The sequence below is a fragment of the Coregonus lavaretus genome (assembly GCF_964263955.1).
Source record: "Coregonus lavaretus genome assembly, chromosome: 34".
Taxonomy (NCBI): domain Eukaryota; kingdom Metazoa; phylum Chordata; class Actinopteri; order Salmoniformes; family Salmonidae; genus Coregonus; species Coregonus lavaretus.
In genome coordinates, this window is record NC_140021.1 from 20,629,479 (window position 1) to 20,652,338 (window position 22,860).

Genomic DNA, 22,860 nt, shown 5'->3' on the forward strand with positions numbered 1-22,860 from the left:
ATTACTGTATTATTATTCTGGTGTTTTTATTCTACATCTGGTAAGCCTATTCAATAATCACCTACTATTACGTGTTGTGTTACACGAACACTCCATTTCATTTATAATGGAATTTGTCAAACATAACCGTAGGTAACTGAAAAACAAACTAAGGCTATTAAACAAAACGCTCTAAGAAAACTTGATTGACTTACCCCAAAGTCCCGCCCCTGCTGTCTGATTAGTCAACCGAGCGTGGGGGAAGGACTTCACGTCTCCAATATAAGTACTCAACGCGGCGTCCGTGGCACCACGAATTGTATGGGCAATAGAACATACAAAACACACAACAAATGTAGCCACTGCGTTTCGGGACAGTAGCCACGAATGTTAAACTTCTATAAAAAAAAATAACGGAGTATGCGAACCAATTGAGGGGCAAGAGGCTGATCGAGGATAAGCTACAGGATAACCATAGCACCGCTTTTTTTTATTTTTTTTACAAGGGAATAAAGCCGGTTGTTCTGCATCTCTCGCTTCTCCTCAGTCCTCAGCCATCTTGACTGCTCCTGTTCGCCTGAAGGCTATATTTCCCCATCCCGCTCCTCCTCTGAAAGTATACACGGTTTGCAAATTGCTTGCAACTCCGTGCTAAAAGAGTAAGCGAGATGGGTTCACTGTACACAATCTAATTGGACTGAGCTGGCTCTGGCAAGAGAAAGGGGCAAGCAGAGGAGGACTACTGTACCGCTGTTTTATCAACAGAGGAGAGGGATCCGATAAAGGATGGAGTGCTACCTGTTGGGGATATACCTGCTTCTTGCACTTGCTATTTTACCGAGATCCAGCGGCACCACGGCGAAAGAGATCACCTGCCAAGAGATAGCCGTGCCTCTGTGCAAGGGGATCGGCTACAACTATACCTACATGCCCAACCAATTCAACCACGACACCCAGGACGAGGCGGGCTTGGAGGTACACCAGTTCTGGCCTCTGGTTGAAATCCAGTGCTCGCCGGACCTCAAGTTCTTTCTTTGCAGCATGTACACTCCTATTTGCCTAGAGGACTATAAGAAACCACTACCACCGTGCCGGAGCGTCTGCGAGAGAGCAAAGGCAGGCTGTGCGCCTCTAATGAGACAGTATGGTTTTCCCTGGCCAGACAGAATGAAATGTGACTCGCTACCAGTTCAAGGCAATCCGGAGATGTTATGTATGGACTACAATAGGACTCACTCGACCACAGTTTCACCGGTCCTTTCTAAGCCCACCAACTATCCGGGTAAGGTGTTTAACCCTAATAAAAACAACAAAGGACATAACCGACCCGGTGTTCCCGGTAAATATAAACCCCCGGTGTCTCCCTGCGAGCCGCAGTGCAAGTGTCTTTCGCCCATGGTCCCGGTAAACACTGACCGGCATCACCTCTACAACCGGGTGAAGACCGGACAGCTTCTAAACTGCGCCATGCCCTGCCATAACCCCTATTTTACTCAAGACGAGAGAACGTTTACGGCGTTCTGGATAGGTCTGTGGTCCGTATTATGTTTTGTGTCCACGTTCGCAACTGTTGCCACTTTTCTCATAGACATGGAGCGGTTCAAGTACCCAGAGAGACCCATTATTTTCCTCTCCGCCTGTTACATGTTTGTTTCCATCGGGTATATCGTCAGACTAATCGCTGGACACGAAAGGGTGGCCTGCAACCGGGAGTATGACGTGGAACACGTTCACTATGAGACCACTGGCCCTGCACTCTGTACTGTTGTGTTTCTTTTGATTTATTTCTTCGGCATGGCCAGTTCTATCTGGTGGGTCATCCTCTCTTTGACATGGTTCCTGGCTGCTGGGATGAAATGGGGAAACGAAGCCATAGCCAGTTACTCCCAATATTTTCACCTGGCTGCTTGGCTTATCCCTAGTATGAAATCTATTGCTGTTTTGGCCCTCAGTTCTGTGGACGGGGACTCTGTGGCTGGAATCTGTTACGTTGGCAATCAAAACTTGGACAATCTGAGAGGGTTTGTGTTGGCCCCCCTGGTCATATATTTATTTATCGGCACTATGTTCCTCCTGGCCGGGTTTGTGTCCCTGTTCAGGATACGCAGCGTCATCAAACAGGGTGGCACCAAAACAGACAAGCTGGAGAAGTTGATGATAAGGATAGGGATATTTACAGTGTTGTACACCGTACCTGCCACTATTATAGTGGCCTGTTACTTCTACGAGCAGCACAACAGACAGAGTTGGGAGATAACCCACAACTGCTCCTGTTTGTTGGAGCATGAATTGAACAAGCCGGACTATGCTGTCTTCATGTTGAAGTACTTTATGTGCCTTCTGGTGGGCATCACGTCCGGCGTGTGGATATGGTCGGGGAAGACGGTGGAATCATGGAGGACCTTCTGCACGCGCTGCTGTTGGGGTAGCAAAGGCACGAGTGGCTCAATGTATAGTGACGTGAGCACAGGACTAACCTGGAGATCGGGTACTGCCAGCTCTGTATCTTGCCCTAAGCAGATGCCATTGTCACAGGTTTGAAAAGAAACCCATGGATGGACTAATGGGCTAATTGTTCCGTAGCTTGGCTAGCATTATTTTTATACCAGTTAGCATTTTAACGAGGTGTTGATGGCCTTTGTTAAAAGAACTGCTGAAGAACTGGTTAAAACAATGTAGCCTACCTGGCATTAACAAGAGTTAATTCCTACCCATTCATATGTATAGAACGCGCAGACTGACGTTTCTGGGCGCATGGGCATTACGTCTTCTTTCTTTTTACGCAAAGAAACATTTAGTTCATAACCCTATAACAACTGATTGATAACCTTAACATAGTGCCAGTCAGATAGAATTGTGTAAATCAAATCAGAACAATATCAAAGATGGTTTAAATTAAGCCTTAATAGCGCCCAAATATTATACGTGTCGTTTTTTAATTATACAAATGTATTTATATAATGGTTATGTACAAACTTGTAAATTCTGTATAAAAGAAAATGTATAAGCTATTGTAAATTTGTATAAAGTGTAGAAGATGTCTCTTTGTGAAAAAGCAAATATGACTTTTATTTTGACAATAAAAATAAACATTTTGATAAATGTAAAACTTCTGTGTAACTTTTCTAAAGCTTTTTGATTCTGCTACAAATCACTCCCTACTGGTACTCGGTACTTTGTGGTTCCTTGCGGTCGGTCAGTCACCATGTTGAAGACCGCTGTAATAGATGCTTTTGTGAATCTGAGTAGCAAAGAGAACCCTTTTAACCATCGGCCTCGTAATTAGAGGCAGCGGTTGAGTTGAAGCATCCCCTCTCCATAATGGTTCAAACTCTTCACATGATTGCATAGACCCGCTACTTGATTGACTAAAAGAGGACCAAGTTGAATAGAGTTTAAATGTAGGGAACGGGTTCTTTTAATCTGTCGGAGACTTTGATCTTTCTTTTTAATGGCAGAGAATAAAGGTGACATGTAGTTAGAAGTGTCCGTCAGATGCACCAATGATCCCCTAATGTCCAATTTGCGCGACCGTTGTTGCTTTGATGGACGTCGTTATTGAATTAAAGAACTGTAGGGCTCCTCTCTTGCTTTGGTTCGTCAGAGCAGAGCTGCTGAAGCTGTAACTGTTCACATTTTATAAAGCTGAGTCAAAACATCTGTCTCAACTCTCTATGTAGCCTATTATTGAGACCGCAGGGTTTTGACGTGATATTGAAATGGCAGTGAATGCTCCACAGCTGGTCTGTTCACATCATGTCACATCTTAGGACGCCCCGGGACAGACGTTTTTGCAGCAAATGTATCTGTGTGTCCAAGTAACCCCAATGCATTGGCATAAGATGATACAATATAACCCCACATAGAATGTGCTTAATTTTTTAACCAAAATGTCAAATGTGACTGTGATCCTCTGATATTTGAGGTATTTCTCTAAGCCTCTTATATGTTTTGTGGCACAGCTAAGCATTATTTGGATGAAGATCCACGCAATGGACAGATGTCAATTGAGAGTGTTTTAAAGCTACCTTGTGTGAGTAAAAACACTGGACCTAAATGTGGTGTGACCATAAAAGAATGTCTGGAATGAAGATAGGCCTATTAACTAACAACTAAGACTATAACTATAACACGGTTATTCCAATGTTATAACATTTACATTTACATCATTTAGCAGACGCTCTTATCCTGAGCGACTTACAAATTGGTGCATTCAACTTATTATAGCCAGTGGGACAACCACCTTTTAAATTATTATTATTATTATTTTTGTTTTTATGGGGGGTGGGGGAAGAAGGATTACTTTATACTATTCCAGGTATTCCTTTACAACACTCTTTGTTTTCGTTTACCTGGATCTGTGCTCTGACCTGGAGCTTCAACTATCCGTTTTGAGGAAACAATCATTAATTTGTATTACTATCAACTTTACACACATGAAATTGGCCAAACTTATCCTTTAGAGATAACTTAGGTCTATACGGTTTAATTAAAAAACCACTCCTTGTTGATACAGACATGATTTTATACTCCCACCTAGTGGTAAAAAGAACGCTGTGCATCTGCTTTCCTCTGTCTATTGACCAAGCGGGCCATTCTGGGCAAAGGGGCAAGCCCTGGCTTGGCTGATTGTCACAAGATGTAATTATCCGTCTGTTTCTTAAGAGGATCGTAACCCAAATCTGGGGATTTTATCTAAGAAAGTTAAACCTGAACCCTGGGACTCCCTGGGAGTGTCATTAAGATGGGCTTCACATCGTAATCAGAAGTGACTCCAAAAGGCCAAATGGCTGTCCACTCAGGCCTTATGACCCACACACACTGGACTCACTTTTCTTCACACATTGGATTGCTACCTGATTCCATTTCAAATCTGTATTTATTACAGCATGCATGTGTTTTTTGTGGAAATAAACTCAGAATAATGGGCAAATAGCCTACAATGTATCGCCATTGTAGCTACTAATAGCATGCCCTCCATGTCCTCCCATGTATCAGTCAGAGAAGCAGGTAGCCAACCTATCCTTCAACCCAATATCAACTATTAACAGAGTGAAATCCTCAACAACAAGATGAAAGATTAAGAACTCATCTTGAATCCTAAAGCTTTGTGCAGCAAGGCAGGAAACAACCTCCCATTGCAATGCAGCGATTGACTTGTCTGATTTCCTAATCAGTGGCTGCAGTGAAGCGAAGCATTCGTAGCCTTTCTGTTGTTACTCTCTCTGCCGTATGTGTTAAGAGATGCATGCATTCTGACATGGCTAGGCCATCAAATATTAATCACAGTGTTTGATGAAGGAGCAACACAGAGGACTGCAGAGGGTGAGAGCTAGGTTATGCTTATTAACGCCATTGATCGCTAGCGCAGGCATACGCACGCACACACACAGCCTTTTCATCTCCTAATGCATGGAGGGGAGATGTGGAGTGGAATAGGCCTATACATCAGTACAAAGCCTTAGTGAGGATGGAGGACACAGCAACTCTGACACCAACCTCAGATCATTTGCTAGCCAGAAATCAAAATTGATCTCTTGGCTATAATCAGCCTATATGTCACCAACCCCAATCAACATGTTGTGGTGTGCGAAAATCACAAAAGAGTAAAGGGACACAAATGTAATTAGGTATTGGATTAATATCCAAACACAGTGATCTGTGACTATACCACAGCTTTGTTGAATACTCAATTGGATATTTTGTAAACATTTTTAGTCATTTAGCAGACGCTCTTATCCAGAGCAATTAAGGTTAAGTGCCTTGCTCAAGGGCACAGACAGATTTTCGAACCAGCAACCTTTCGGTTACTGTCCCAATGCTCTCAACCGCTAGGCTACCTGCCACCCTATCCCTTCCATATACAGTAAAGACTACATAATTTACAACATAATAAATAGACTCCACAGCTGTGTATCCAAGTGTATGACTACATCTACGGGATAGAGCATGCCCTGACCTAGTGCTCTGTGACTTGCTCAGATAGAATGGGAGGGTTCATGACCCCTTGACTGGTTTTATGCTCATATTCCCAACAGGCCTGTTTAAAACACAGATGTTGAGAAATAAAGAGCTCAGCGACGTCTGTGTTCTCTCAGATTTTGGAGTTACACCACGAGGGATATAAACGTCACAGAAACTTTTACAGTTGGGCTTGGGATTAAAGTTGCTTTAGGATTTAGGAAAATGGTCCTTCGAAAAATAGTAGATGACAGGCTTCCCCTACCCCTGACTCTACCACCTGCCACACCCAGTTGGTGTGTTCCCAAACAGGAAATTCTATCATTGTGACATCTCATTTCTTCAAAGTATCCTCTCTGATTCAATTAAGCCATTTAAACTTCAAAAGACCACTTGACAAGTGGTCCGACCGTCCGTCAGTTCAATTAAGAAGTTAGTTCTTACAGTACCTCTCTAACTAAAGGACAGGTGTCAGCAGAGGCAGAATTGTTATTGCGTGTGACAAAGATGTCATGTCAGCATGACAACAATGACCCTGCAGAGGGAGAATGGTCCTGCCTCTCAAGAGTTCCCATGCAACCCCCTTGTCCCCCACACAGCAAGGAGGAACACAGCGCTCCCTTCCCTCGGTCCCTGTGACTGACTGTCACACACACAAAAGGAAAAGTTATCCTTTCATCTAAAGGACTGAGCTCTTTCCCAGACATTCTTCCTCAAAGGACAGTTTATAGTCTGACCACTATGATCTTCAGGAGGGGAGACATGCTACATGGAGAATACATGTCATACCTTCTTGCAGAGGAATGCCTAACTGTGAACAGACAGTAGGGCTAAGTGTTCATATATATATATGTAAAGTGTTGGTCCCATGTTTCATGAACTGAAATAAAATATCCCAGACATTTTCCATATGCACAAAAAGCTTATTTCTCTCAAATGTTGTGCACAGATTTGTTTACATCCCTGTTAGTCAGCATTTCTCCTTTGCCAAGATAATCCATCCACCTGACAGGTGTGACATATCAAGATGCTGATTGAACAGCATGATCATTACACAGGTGCACCTTGTGCTGGGGACAATAAAAGGCCACTCTAAAATGTGCAGTTTTGTCACACAACACAATGCCACAGATGTCTCAAGTTTTGAAGGAGCGTGCAATTGGCATGCTGACTACAGGAATGTCCACCAGAGCTGTTGCCAGATAATTTAATGTTAGTTTCTACTATAAGCCGCCTCAAACGTTGTTTTATTGAATTTGGCAGTACATCCAACCGGCCTCACAACCGCAGACCATGTGCATGGCGTTGTGTGGGCAAGCGGTTTGCTGATGTCAACATTGTGAACAGAGTGCCCCATGGTGGAAGTGGGGTTATGGTATGGGCACACATAAGCTATGGACAATGAACACAATTTCATTTTATCAATGGCAATTTGATTGCACAAAAATACAGTGACGAGATCTTTTTTTAGGTATCTATTCCCAGTCATGTGAAATCCATAGATTAGGGCCTAATGAATTTATTTTAATTGACTGATTTCCTCACATGAACTGTAACTCAGTAAAATCGTTGAAATTGTTGCATGTTGCGTTTATATTTTTTCTCAGTATATTATATATATACTCTGAATCTGAACCTGAAAGCTGAGGAAGAAAGGCTTTGATTTTCTATCACCGCAGTAGGTCTCTCACTGTCTCAGACTGAACTGAACCCATAATGTTCATGAAATCATTACAAAGCATTTATATAAACATTGATATTTATCATCATAAAGAAAGTATTATGAGGCAGTTAGATACCAAATTGGTATGATTTGAAATGATAAAAAACCGTAATGGTTCATACCACTGGGGGGCAGTGAGGTGTTTCAAGAAAACATCCAAACAAATAATGTATGTAGTCTTTAAAAAAAAAAAAGGATACTTCATGATTTGATGTTTCAAATCAACTTTTGTCAACTGACTTTCAGTGTAAACACTATAAGATACAAACAATAGGCCAGGCCATAGCTCTTCAGTTGACCATGGCAAACAGATAATAAAACAAATATTATGAAATAAATGGTTGAAAGAATGTGGCTATAAAATAAAGTAGTTATAATACAGCAATCTGTAGTGAACCAAAATCACCTGCAGTAGTCACTTCACAGTCAACATCACAACACCAATGAAACGGAGGGGATTGAATGTCTGTTTTCTTGCTAATACAAAACAAATAAAACAAAGAAATGTCATCATATTTCAAAGTCGATCAGCTACCTGCAATAAGTAGACGAAAACAGAAGGAATTGAATGCCTGTTTCTTTTTTAATACAAACAAATAATATAACCATTTTTGAAATGTGCATCCTATTTCACAGAAGTCAGTTATCTGCAACAAGTACCCTAGATGAAGACAGATCATATGACACCAAGCATCTCACCAGAGAGGAGTTGTGTCTATTGCCCTATGGCACTCCGCTCAGTTCACTCACATTACAGTACCATTAGAGACTCCGTGAGGTAGGAGCTAGCTTTGTTGTCACCTTCAAAGGGACCATAAGAGGAGACATAATGGTAAATCAAGATCAAGAGCTATCCCTTTACACAGAGCTTCTCCCCATGGCCAAATCAGATTGTACCCCAATCTATGGGGATCATTTATAACTGGGCCGTGGTACACAGTGCAATCCTTTGTTGGTTAGTCACTGGTTAAATACATGTTTATAAATATGTATAAAGTGCTTATGACCTGTATCTGACAGTCACAATGATGATGACTGGATTCCTATGCCCTGGAAAAGAAATCATGGTATAATAAAACAATAAAATATAACCTTTCAAGAAAACAAAAATTACATCTCAACAAAAACTATTTTAAACCCAAGGACATCTCAGCTAAGGTAAAGGTAAATAAAACATTAAACAGTAACGCTCTGACAGGTTTTTACAATGTGTAAAAGGAATCAAATGCTTCTTACATACCACTTATGACGTACTACGATTGACAGTCAGCCACGAGTAGTGGCACACTGCACCGTGCACACACCGACTCTCACAAATTAATCTGACCATCGAGGTGAAACAAATGCCACAATGAGATACTGAAGGGCAGGCAGCTAGGCAGGCCAAATCAAGTTAGATCCCAAATGGCACCCTATTCCCTATTTAATGCATTACTTTTGACCTGGGCCCATATGGCTCTGGTCAAATGTAGTACACTATATAGGGAGTAGGGTTCCATTTGGGATGGAGCGGTAGTAGTGTCCAGTTGAGTTACACCCTGCACCACGTCAATCTATTTCCAGACTCTGTATATGTCTAAACCTCGTACTCCAAAGCCCTCAGAGGCATTGAAATAGAGTGACAAGCCACCTCCATAAATACAGATTCCAACTGTGGCAGTAATTGCTTTGTGAGCCCCTGAGGGCCAAAGCCCATCCTTCATATCTGAGGGGAAGTATATCCTCCATACCTGGGTTCAAATACTATTCTAAATCAAATACTTTAAGCCTGCCTGAAATGCTAGAGGGGCAAGGTTTCCAGGTTTGCAGTTTTGGGACTATTCTATTGGTTCCATTAAGACAGGCAAGCTCAATAAACCACAGAAAGTATTTGAAACTATTTTGAATATTATTTGATGCCAGGTCTGGTATATCATCCCCTACTGAAGACCCTGGCCTGCAGGAGTAGCACCTTACAGGGTTATTGTCTTTTAACTCAACCTGACCACCTGACCACGTGTCCATTAAGGCGTCCATCCAAACATGACTCCATCCGCAGGCTGTATGCACATGTCCACCTTGACCTCTCTGACCCCAGACCAAAGAGCTAGGCTTTGACCTAGCTGGGGGCAGGGCCAGGACAGGTCAAGGCCTGTCTTTGTTTACTGACAGTGATAGGGGAGCTAACACAGACAGAGAGAACAGGTGGGCTGAACAGTTATAGCTTTTTACTGAAGGTTTTACTGAAGGACACTCGGCTATAGTTATAGGCAGTAAGACAGTGAGTCCCTGGCAGTAAGACAGTATCCACGACTGGATTATCTTCCCTCTGCGTCATCCTTAAAGAATATACATTATACAGTTTATGCCAACGCACTGATTATATAATAACACCATAACTATGTGCATTTATAATGTGGTCTGATAGAAATGTAATTATCCTGGTGTGAAAGTGTAGACTGAATATCAGAATGAACTTCAGTCTTACAGCACACAGTGGGCCTATAGGATTTCATTTCCCCAACAGTTGCTGCTGTATTAGCCACACAATAATCTGTCACCACATCCCTCACAGTCCCTCAGAGGCAGGTGGGTTTGATCCTGACGTTCTCACCAGTGTTTGGGAGTAGTGAACTACATCTAGTTCAACTTAACTACCTTTTGCAGTAGCTTGGTGGTAGTTGAACTAAATTCAAAATCTTGGTAGTGTTTTTTTAAATTACTTTTTAGCCATGTAGTGGTGTAGCTAACTACTGGAACTACTGAAGTAGGAAATCATTTCCTTTCTTTTTTGGCATCAGACCTTTCTAGTTCTCACTTGAAACATTGTTTTTGTGTTTATTAGGCAAAATTAAACATTGTGTTAACATCTGACTCCAGAGTGAGCTGTTCTTGCAATTTGTAGTCTATGATATTTCAGATTTAGATATGATTTATCATGAAGTAGTTTGGATGTAGTGAACTACTTTTTCAAACTAACTTTAGTTAAGTTAATTATATTTTTCTTAAGGGTAGCTTTAGTGGAGCTTAACTTCTTTCAGTGTGAAGTAATTGTTAACTTGGTAAACTATATCTTCAGAGTAGCTTCCGCAACACTGGTTCTCACGTCTCCATCATGGAAATAAATAAAATCACTCTCCTCAGAGCTCCAGCTCTCTCATCATCTCAGTCCAGTCAAACCCACTCAGACCTCTTCTCCTGGCCCTCGCTGGTGTTTGACTGCAAGTCTGGGGCTGTCATCTCTACCAGGGTGTACTGACCCACTCTCCTGGTGCACACCACTGTTCCTGGGGGGACGCCCGCAGCGGTTGCCGTGGGGGGGCACAGGTCCCGTCGTGGGGGCGGGGGCGGTTTGAGGCGGCTGCGTTTGCTAACCCTGATGGACCTGGGTGTCCCCATGGGATCTACAGGGCACAGAGCCACCTCGCTCCCCTCTGCCTCGGGGCCCTCCTCCTGGGCTGCAGGGTAAAGGTTGTTTCCATTAGTGTTGGAGCCTGAAGGCCCTGAGGAGAAACTAGAACCACAGCGAGGGGCAGAGGGGTGCTCAGCCTCCCCCAGATGGGGATAGGCCCTCTGGTCAGCGGTGCTCGACTTACTGGCCCCTCTCTTCCGGAAGGTTCCAGGTTCCACCACCAGGTCCTGGGGGTGTAGAGGGAGGTTACCCTCCATGCCTCTGCTCCCCCCGCTGGATGGGAGGTAGTACTGCTCCTCCTCATACATCTTCTCCACCAACATCTTCGTCTTGGTCTTCTGCCTCACCGAGCGCTTGATGGCGCAGATGAGATCAGCCATGTTGAGTAATAACGACAAGGCGCCTGCCCCCAGCATGAAGTTAAGTATGATGGTCTTCTCCGTGGGCCTGGAGATGTAGCAGTCTACCTGAGTGGTGCAGGGAATCTGCTGGCACAGGAACCTCCTGGGGATATAGAACCCAAACAGGTAGTAGTGGGCCACCCCGAACCCAGCCTCCAGCAGTATCCTGAAGAGAAGATGGAGGATGTATGCTCCTGTGAAACACTGAGTCCTGCCATGCTGTGCCTGGAGAGCAGTCTTGGTCAGGGCCGTCTTCCTGAATGACTCCTGCTGGATCTGGTAGAGCGGTCCAGCTCTGACTCTATCTGAGGGGTCAGTAGTGTCGATGGTGAGGCGTGATGTGACCTTATGAATGACGTAGATAACGAAGATGACATACGGGAGACAGAGAATGAGCAGCTGAACAAGCCAGAAGCGGAACAGAGAGATAGGAGCGAAGATGTCGTAGCAGGCGTTGGCACAGCCCGGCTGGATGGTGTTACACACAAAGCGTTCCTGTTCATCTTGGTAGAGGGGGTATCCAGCAAACAGCAGGACCAGGATCCTCAGTAAAATCATTAGGATCAGCCATATCTTCCCTGAAGACAGAGTAAAGAACATAAGAGTTAGTCACAACCACTCTCGCACTTGCAATAAATATTACAGATATGTTGAAATCACGTAGTTGAATTTAATTTAATTTTGCAGGACCGGTAAAGTTTAAAATGATTTTTAACTGCTAATAAATGTGTTTATAAGCTTAGCAAGTAAATATATTTTGCCTGTACATTTTCATCAAAATTGTTAGGTATTTTGGGGAATATCTAAATGGAAAATATCCCAAAACATAAAACTTTAAAACAGAATTTTGTCTGACAGGGAGTTTAGTAAGTTGCACATTTTTTAACGTATATGGGTCAAAAATTTGTCAGAGTCATTCATACCTAACAGACAGCGGAAAGTTCTCCCCTTGAGTTTGAGCTTGAGCTGGACAGACTGACAAAGGCATTCCGATGATCTATTCTATGAGCCCTTGTCAGATGTCAGATCAAAGCAACGGAAGGATATAACTGACAGAACGGCATTAAACATACATAATCGTATATGCATAGCAAACTGATGTTCTCTCTGATATTTTCTGATTGACAATATCTTACAATGAAAAATCCAGTCTGCATTCTGCTCAGTGAAAGATCCTAAAAGATACTCACCTACTAGCGTTATGTTGTGGTTCAGAGAGATGAAGACCACCTCGGAAGCGCTTTGTCTCCCCATGTTAGCAGATGATGATGAAGGCCCTCTGAAGCCACGCTGTCCTCCTCCAGGCCTGAGCCTCAACCACCAGGACACTGTCCACCCTAACCCACCTCCAAACAAGGGGAACAATCGTTCCACAGGAGCCAGTGACTTCCAGATGAGCAGATTAACTAGACACTAGAGTCCAGTTCTAGCATCTCTCTTCAATTAGAATAGTACAATCGCTCTACTAGAATCTACATCAGCCAGTCACCTCCAGGTTTTCAGATAGAACTTGTGGATAGTTTATCCTAATACAAGAACCTCTCGTTTGCTAGAATTTCTTACTTTAACTGATAAAAATCTGAAAATCTTCCAAAATTCTTGAGTCTGGAGAGTCTGTACACCGCCAGAGTCCGTAGAGTCCACCCTGCCTGCCTTCAGCCCAACGTCAGTCCTGTCTTACCTCTGGTGTCTTCCCCCAGTCTGTCCTGTCCCAGCGACCACTGTCCTCAGACAACAGAACAGGAGACGGGAGTGAGCCCCATTGTAAGGGTTATTCTTACCCACCAGTAAGAGAGGCATGTCCACCATCCTGGCATTGCTGAGATATTTTGGTGGCTGGCTGGGTGTCCTTCCAGGAGAATAACAAGCTGCAGGATTACTCATTAAATTGCTGTATTAAGTTCTTAAGCACAATGGAAAGCATTTCAAAGCTAGTCCCAATGAATATCCCTGCCAAGGATATAGAGGGTCCATGTGGCATCTTCTTCACATTGTCATGTTGGCTGGATACCATGGTGAATGATGACTTGTGTTGAATCGTGATAATTCATGGCAAGTTTTTAAATGGCTTTTGTATGAGACTTGTAAAAAACTCTGGCATTATATATAATATAATAAACAAAAGGATAAATGAAAAGCAAGGATGGAAGCTTTAACTGTTGCCATGGAAAAGAAGGCCCACATTGGTATTCCCTGTATTGTGACCTTGCTGTCATAAATAAATCATTTTATCCTCTCAGAGAAGGACATCTTTACTGGACATATGGCATGGGCTACAGACTGGGCTTGTCCCATTAATGACTGGAGATGTATGCTGATTAGTATTGGCAGATGCCGGGCAGTAAGCAATCATAAAGGGTTCCAGTTATTACAATGTACTTCTGTGGAAAAGTGCTGCATGTGTGGAGGCTGCTTTGTGGGGATTGAGTTACGGGCTGTGATGAATACTCAGGGGGATTTAGGTTGAGCGCGATTGCATGCGAGTCTGTATGTGTGGTTGAGGACTGCAGTGGATTTGCAGTATATGTCTGTAAAACATGGGTAATGACTTATTTTAAAGGTTGGGAAACAGGTTAGCACGTTGCTATTTGAATGGTTCCATTCAAATCAACAAATGTGCACGTTAAAGGGTGCACAATGGTCATACTAAAATAAAGAAATGGACCAAAGGAATAAATTGTATTGCTTTGGTCCTTGTTCAACCTCATTGCCTTGTAATACATGTGGGATTTATAACGGATTATCATCTCTCCCTCAGCTTTGTATACTTATTAATATCATACCCACACATCACTTGAACCAATATATTTCATAAAATTAAGTAAGCTTTTCCCTGTGTAACATATTAGTACTCCTGGCTCGTAGTGTGTAGAGATGGTCCTGCAGGTGTGTGTGTGTGTGTGTGTGTGTGTGTGTGTGTGCGTGCTCATAACAGACATGACAGCGTGTTATTCATTAGCCTACAGCTCTCCTTCAGTAAATGTCACTGCAGAGAATCAATTGACTAGCGCAGCAATTACCACTCAGTATTTGAAATGTAAATCTGGGATAATATGGAGGATTATACATGGTCCAGATTGACAATGTGGCTGTGCGAGTGTAAACAGTGAGCTTTTCTGGCATTTAAATCTTTGTTTCTTAGAGAGATTTTTTTTTATTTTTTATATACTTTGATTTTGGGCTGTAGTCATGTGTAGAAAAGTGCTGCTTTGTTCCCATCTTTAGACCCTGCTTGAAATCCATATACTTAACGTTGTGAGTGACCGTCTTTGAATGGCATAAGACAAAACATTGACGGAGGATACTACGTAACAGATAGTTTAGTAGCTAGCTACTGACATTCTTATTTCTCATTCAAGCGGTCTCTCTTTCACTCTGACACTGACCTGGTCCTTTATATTGGGACACATGACATCCTTACCTCTCCTCCAGGAGTGCTCAATCAGAGACACCAATAGACGTGCTAAGTAGACCAGACCACTGCAGAACCAAAGCAAGGTTCTGGCTAGAGTTCAATCATATTCAAATGGATGACACTGTAGTATACACTTGACTTGGACACACGTACAATATAAACAGGAGTCCACCCATTGAAAATTAAACTGATACTGTTCACGTACAGCAAAAACAACTACATAAAGCATTTAGAAAATATCATGTAAACAGATGGACTGACATATGCATATAAAGACTTCATGAATGATACATTATCAAGCCTAAGTAAAGTGATACCATGGTATTTTTATTGCAAGGATTAAACGTTTATTTATTGTGCAGGTTTCTAAACATTGCTTCTGAACTGGGCGCATCAGTTCAACTAAAATCATAGAACAGATCATACAGGGAGAGAGACTGGGGCTTATTTAGCCTCTAGTCTTTTAGGGTTCATGGTACTGGAATCACTTCTTTGCCAAATAGAACGTAGCCTACAATTAACTAAGAGATTAGTACTCAAAAGATACAGATTAACCACATTGGGCAAACTGAGAACAGGAACAAATAACAACAGAATCCCAGAAATAAACTATAAACAAAACATAAAAACAGAGTTCACACAACTACAGCAGTTTCTTTCATTAGCACAGGAAATCATTGACAACTGAGAGTTGAATTTGTAAATCCTAAAATTGTCATAGAAGAGATAGAAAGAGAAAAGGTAGAAGAAGTAAAAACTCTATGCAGAGGTAGAGTTTAGTGCACACGACTATCACACAGGTCACTAGCCTAGGTTATACCACAGGCTCGGGCCCATAGAGCATGACGAGTCCACTTTCATTTCTAGGAACCAACATCAGACTGTATGCACACACACATACAATAAATAGGATATACAATCTTAAAAATACCTCTACTGTCTCATCACGACAACACCTGTTTCTTTATTCCCCGAAGACATTTGCACTTCAGTTGCTCACAGTCACAGCTCCATAGAACGCAACAGTTCCATTTCAGGGTCCCTACATCATTCCAACTGTTCTGTTTCCAAGGCCATACCATTCCAACAGTTCCATTTCAGAGTCCTTATACCATTCCGATCACATGCAAAGGGGATCTATTATATCACAGCAACACATATTCAAAGGCTAATTATTTGATACTTTGGTACAAATCCATCCCTTTTTACATATGAAAGTGAAACATCTGGCAGATAGTTGGTCCTGATGAATGGTTGGAAAGAATGCTGATTGGTATTCACGGAATGCTATCAAATAAGACTATGAAAACAACAACTGTAGAGACCTTTGATAAGGAATTGCTTTTATATTTTCAATAGTTAAGAATGCTTAAGAGTGGGGAAACACCATAAACTCAACAACTTTAAAATAAAATCTAGAACAAGAGGAATGTTGCACTTACATACCCGGTTTTGCAACAGGGATATCATAAAACCATGTAACATTGAAAACATAATTAATATGTCACAGAAAATGTATGTATGATAAGATGAGTCTAACTGAACTGTCTCAATTCAATGTTTGAGTGTCAACACACATGAACCCATCATTCATTGTAGTTTATCCGAGCTATGCAAACTTGATATGAAAGAAAAGATCCTGACAAAGATTCAAATTCCTTCCAATGGTTTTACTATCTAGACTCTAGATGAATTAATACCAGCTTCCATATATTCCATAGTTCTAAACTCTCTTCATATCTGGTATAATAAGACATTGCAATTTTTTCCTAATGTAAATACTGATCAGATATTTATAAATATTTCACCACAATTCTCCTTGTTTGAAAGTTAGTGTGCTCTTTGTCTGCACACTGATATCTTATATACACTGTACAAAATCAATTAATTTGCTAAAGAACTATATTTTATTTATTTTTAATGCTTTTGTGAACAGTGTTTGTTAATCAATAAACATTCTTTTTTTCTTATACACTGTAGTACGTTTTTAGAAATACATTTCCAATATACTGAAGAATCATCATGCAAATTGGTTTGCTGAAATTACGTTTGTGCTGTTTCTTTACAAGTTGGAAGATCTGTAATTTAAAAAAATAAACATTCAAGAAAAGAATGTAACCCCCGTTGCACTTTAAAAAGTAAAAAGGAAGGTCTTCATGTTACACTAGCATGTTACAGGCACCACAAATCAGAACAATGGCAGTGAATCCACTATATGGATGTTCAAACTTACCATTTTGTCTTACTTACACTATAGTTTCTATTCGAGTGCTTGTCATTCAAACTCATCCCTGTACGTCATTCAAGACCTGGCATGAAACAAAGTGGTACATGAATATTGCTTGGAGTGAGCGGACGCATCTCAACAAGGGAATGTTCACTGGAATGTTTCACTGTGGCAGTATCCCAAATGGCACCCTATGGCCCTGGTCAAAAGTAGTGCACTATATAGGGAAAAGGGTGCCATTTGGGACGTAGTCTATCATTTTGGCCATGAGGAAGAGAGAGAAGGAACTAATGTGTGAAATAGTTTTAGATAATCATCACTCAGTGGCAAATTGGTATAGCTAGAGATAGAATGCAATTATTTTTGTCTGTAAAGATAATTTTGTTCACCTTCAACTGAACTTAATTTCTCAGTCTTCTCGCCCTAATGAAGTTATTCTTCAAATGTCTGTCTTCCTCTTTCTCTACTGTATATCTCTCACTTCACTTTCCCTCTCTTGGTGTCTTTATGTAAATTTAAGTAAAAAACAGTTGCCATTTTAAACTCAAACACAGGTGCAGTTTGTTGAACGTTACGGAGAAAGAAACCCTTGAGGGTTTGTAACTTGGCAGTTTGATTTCATTGCAACCAAACACAGTAAGAACAATACTTGATGAGCACTTTTTACTTCCTCCAAGGGAAGCAGAGACATTTCTATATTTCAGGAATGCATACAAATTAGGTTTGCCTGTTACCTGGGAAAAAAACATTGTGCTTTAGAGAGGAATTTGCTGAAATCCTTAAAAATCATAGGAATGTACAAAGTATACCCAACCGATTTCTCCTCTATACAAGACAGTCAACCTTTAAAATGGCTATTGGAATTGTGTTATTTGAGTCATGGGTTATTATTCTAGGATTTTTCAAATCGTTCCACTGTCTTTTGATCTTTCCAATGTTCTTTTAATCTTTTCCCATCTGGCTACTGCTCTTCTGCCAGTGGAAACGTATTGGTCACCAAGTCACCTGTAGGACTCAAGTTCAACTTCAGACAACCAAAGGGACATCTTGTATGTACAGTAGAAAGGTGGACCATCAGAGCAACAATAACACTTATTATCCACAAAAGTGCCAGCAGGTCCTTTCTGTGTGAAACAACCACACAGACGCAACCGGACAACTATCTGAATTCTGAGTCTAAGTTCTCCTGCCCTAACCCTTGACCTCCCAGGCCATGCAGCCATGTCATGTCTCCGTCATGGTGGATGCTCTGTCCTCCTCCTGGTGGTGTAGGCTGCTGTTACGATATGATGGCCGGATTCCACCTCACCACCGTCAGATTGTCTGCACTCACAGACCTCTTCTTGGCCGCTTTCCTCAAGTCTTTATACTTGTCATCACACAACCTGGAGATGGCCTGAGACATGGAAAAACGCACAATAAGACATAGAATAATATAAAACATAATTTAAGTAACTTTATGTTCATGTACTCAGAGCTACATAAACTTACACTGGAAGCCTAATAACAAAAATGTAGGGATACTCATAGTTTTGCTCTGAAACAGAGCAAGATCACTTATCATTATCTTTAGTGGTATTTCTTTAACAAGTTAGATCAATAGTGAATACGATCCTAAACGCTGCCTGTTTCCCTGTCCAGTGTACCAGCAGTACTATTACAGTTCCACTGACAGAGAACAGAGAACGTCACGACACAACACGACGCCTCAACCAGCATCAATACCACAAGGGCTCATTTCAGACCGTAATTGCCCAGCGGAGAGGCAGGAGGATGGGGGAAGAGGGGATGGGGAGGAAGGAGGGATGAGGACGAAGAGGAGATGGGAGAGAAGGGGTCGCTGGTGCTGCTAGGGAGATAATTACACTGCAACGAATGCCGCCTCACGTCCTCCATCACACACACAAACCCACGCAGAGAACACACCACCACCTCTGTCAAATGCACACTGTGCTCACTGCCCACTAATTATCAGGCTCTCTCTTGCCATTGTGTTTGTGCATCCTCCAGCCACGTTTTGCAGAGTTAATATCCTGATGAAAGGGGAAGGAGAAAAGCTCACTCTGGGATGCAATGCAACACAAATGAATGATAAGAAAGAACTCATGCATGCTGTTTTCATATAGGCTACAATGAGTTGGTGATGACAGTAGTAGCAGTGGTAGTAGTGTCTATAAACAAGTAGCATTGTGTAGGTCCTTTGAATGCTGGATGTCAAAGAAAAAAAGATCCTCACAGCTGATGGGAATGTGGAGAAGCAGCGACTGTATGCATCAGTGCTACTCACCTCTAGTTTCTGAGCCTTGTCCCTGCTCAGTGGCTCCAGAGGGAAGCTGAGGTTGTTGGCCTTGGCCATGGAGCGCAGGTCAAAGTAGTACTTAGCGTAAACACTAGACGGAACATTGATGTTGAACTGCAGCAGCTCCAGAAACTGACGCTCCAACTCATTCCTTCATATGGAGAGAGAAACAGAGAGAGACAGAGAAAGAAAGAGAACAAAAGAGAGAAATAAAAGAGAGAAATAAAAGAGAAAGAAGATAAATTATCTTGAACTGATCTTTATGAAGAACTAAACAACTGAAAAAGAGACGTCACTAACTTCCTTATGTGCTAAGCTTTTAGAATTTTACAAAATTACATATACAAGACTCGATGGTATCAAGTCAATTAACTGTGGCTGCAGCTTAGCTTTGATCTGTTTCAGTTGACTGTTTCCCCTGACAGACTGTTTCTCTGACATTCTTTAGACAGCCTAATTGGTTGGTCTGTGTCTCTGTAGCAAAGCCCCTGTCTTTGATTCACAAGGTTAAAGAACTCTGTTACACCAAGCATCAGGCTTTTCTCTCCACATACATAGATATTCTAATTCACGCAGCAACAGACAAGCTAAATTTAGCCAGCCATGGAGCGGTGGAGGCTCTGCCTAATAAAACTCCTCTCCTCCTCCTCAGAGAGAGAGAGAGACAGAGAGAAATAATCTCATGTATTGGTTTTGGGTTCAGGGCTATGTTCTGTGAGCCCACTGAGAGGGGGTCATGACAACAAGCAGTCTTAAAAACTAACTGTGTACTCAGGATGGGTCAGGAGGGTTACTGGTGGCGACACATTCAAGGTGTCAGATAACGTCTCTAAATAATCCACATAGATTCTTCTTGTCTCTTTGTGATTCATTTTGGGGAAGGAGGTCGATGCCCCAGTGGCCTGTGGCCTTGGTTAACTATTGTCTACCAGGCTATGAGACTTCAGACTGTACACCCATGCCCCAGATACCTCCTGTCTGAAAACACCCCAGCCCCAGCCCTAACCTCAGCTCAAGACCTCTGCCACGGCCCCAGCCCCTGCCTCTGCCCCATCCCCAGACTCTTCCCCAGCTGCAGCTCTAATCTCAGCTCAAGACCCAGCTCAAGATAAAAGCTCCAGCCTCTACCCTAGCTCCAGCCTCAGCTCCAGCCCCACTCTCTGCCCTAGCCCCAGCCCCAGCCTCAGCTCCAGCACCATCCCCTGTGGCAGCCCTATTCCCAAGCCCCAGCCCTGGGCACCAGACTGGAGGAAGCAGACCTGAGTCATGCCTGACTCCAACACCTACTAAACCACCACTGACCCCATACCAAGGTTATTCTGAGTTCACAATGTGAAATGTCCCTGACTGTTCCCTGCACTGAGTGGGGTTGGCAGTAGAGCATGAGATTAGGGATGGGCATTTGATATTTCTTTACTGTTCGAGTACTCGCATGATGATTTTCGAGTACTCAAATACAATAAATCTGAAAGTATTCATACCCCTTGACTTATTCCACATGTTGTTGTTGTTGTGTATATATATATATATATATATTGTGTATATATATATATATATATACACACACACACACACACACACACACACATACACACAGTCAATAAAAAAGCAAGTACCATTTAAGATTAATTTATTGAAACCGTAATATCAACTGGTTATATTATATTGTGGAACACAATTTTCAAAAAGGCAGCAACACCAGCAGTGGCGCTTGCTTGTAGAAGCTTATAGAATCCTATGGCTGTGCAATGGCATAGTCTTGTTTTGTTAATTTAATTTGTTAAAATATGCTCTTATTCCCGAGCCCTTATCACAGTCAAAACACACGTACTTTATAGTAAAAAAAACATTATGTAATATAACAGAATAAATATAACAGAATATTTTTCCAAATGAAAAAGGTTGCCAGTGCGAAGTGATGCGTATCTCGTATTCTTTATATTTTTTGAAACGGGGCTCCATTTGGTGAGTTGAAAGACAAAAATAAATGTTATTTTCAATATACAGACGTTCGATCTATACTGAACAAAAATATAAACGCAACATGTAAAGTGTTGGTCCCATGTTTCATGAGCTGAAATAAAAGATACCAGAAATGTTCCATATGCACAAAAAGCTTATTTCTCTCAAATGTTGAGCTCAAATGTGTTTACATCCCTGTTAGTGAGCATTTCTCCTTTGCCAGGATAATCCATCCACCTGAAAGGTGTGGCTTATCAAGAAGATGATTAAACAGCATGATCATTACACAGGTGCACCTTGTGCTGGGGACAATAAAAGGCTACTCTAAAATGTGCAGCTTTGTCAAACACCACAATGCCATAGATGTCTCAAGTTTTGAGGGAGAGTGCAATTGGCATGCTGACTGCAGGAATGTCCACCAGAGCTGTTGTCAGATTATCGAATGTTTTTTTGTTTTTGGGGGGGTAGATCAGCTTTAATATTGAAGATAGATTGTGGCTTCCATCAACGTAATTGTCTGCATCATTTCCAATCCCCCTTATATATTAAAATATATATATATATCTATACATACATATATACATACATACACACACACATTATATATTTTCCCCTAACCCTACCACCCCTCCCCTAATTGGAGTTAACTAATGGACAACAACTCTTAGGCTTCTACTTCCTGCTTATACATACTATATACATTTTATGGGCACAGTATATTTTACAATAGTTATCTTTTGTTTATTTTTAGTCCCACCCTTCAGCTACACTCAACCCCTCCCAACTACAGTGCATTCGGAAAGTATTCAGACATCTTTCCTTTTCCACATTTTGTTTCGTTACAACCTTACTCTAAAATTGATTAAATCAAATGTTTTTCTCATCAATCTACACACAATACCCAATAATGACAAAGCGAAAACAGGTTTAGAATTTATTTGCAAATTTATAAAAAATAAAAAAAACGTATTTACATAAGTATTCAGACCCTTTGCGATGAGAGTCGAAATTGAGCTCAGGTGCATCCTGTTTCCATTGATCATCCTTGAGATGTTTCTACAACTTGGAGTCTACACGTGGTACATTTTATTGATTGGACATGATTTGGAAAGACACCCACCTGTCTATACAAGGTCCCACAGTTGACAGCGCATGTCAGAGCAAAAACCAAGCCATGAGGTCGAAGGAATTGTCCGTAGAGCTCCGAGACAGGATTGTGTCAAGGCACAGATCTGTGGAAGTGTACCAAACAATTTCTGCAGCATTAAAAGGTCCCCAAGAACATAGTGGCCTCCATCATTCTTAAATGGAAGAAGTTTAGAACCACCAAGACTCTTCCAAGAGCTGGCCGCCCAGCCAAACTGAGCAATCGGGGGAGAAGGGCCTTGGTCAGGGAGGTGACCAAGAACCCAATGGTCAGTCTGACAGAGCTCCAGAGTTCCTCTGTGGAGATGGGAGAACCTTCCAGAAGGACAACAATCTCTGCAGCACTCCACCAATCA

At 41.8% G+C, this 22,860-nt stretch overlaps 3 protein-coding genes across 6 annotated transcripts in view; 1 reads left to right on the forward strand and 2 right to left on the reverse strand.

Annotated features, from left to right (window-relative positions):
• The first annotated feature begins 315 nt into the window (after positions 1-315).
• fzd8a (frizzled class receptor 8a) lies at positions 316-3,043 on the forward strand. Its single transcript, XM_084152222.1, has one exon. It carries the CDS (start codon positions 766-768, stop codon positions 2,518-2,520), a length of 1,755 nt encoding a protein of 584 aa, XP_084008348.1. The 5' UTR covers positions 316-765; the 3' UTR covers positions 2,521-3,043.
• A 7,773-nt stretch (positions 3,044-10,816) lies between these two features.
• gjd4 (gap junction protein delta 4) lies at positions 10,817-12,709 on the reverse strand (the record flags this gene model as incomplete). The annotated part of the gene is made up of 2 exons (XM_084151827.1): positions 10,817-12,033; positions 12,646-12,709. 2 exons carry the CDS (start codon positions 12,707-12,709, stop codon positions 10,817-10,819), a joined length of 1,281 nt encoding a protein of 426 aa, XP_084007953.1.
• Positions 12,710-15,176: 2,467 nt separating this feature from the next.
• ccny (cyclin Y) overlaps positions 15,177-22,860 on the reverse strand; it is a 72,254-nt gene continuing 64,570 nt past the window's right edge. For all 4 annotated transcript variants that reach the window (XM_084151994.1, XM_084151996.1, XM_084151993.1 and 1 more), the window contains 2 exons: positions 19,385-19,547; positions 15,177-18,493 (listed from right to left, as the gene is read on the reverse strand). In XM_084151994.1, the coding sequence (XP_084008120.1) occupies positions 18,377-18,493; positions 19,385-19,547 (280 nt within the window). In that variant the 3' untranslated portion in view covers positions 15,177-18,376. The remainder of the gene's footprint in view (positions 18,494-19,384; positions 19,548-22,860) is intronic.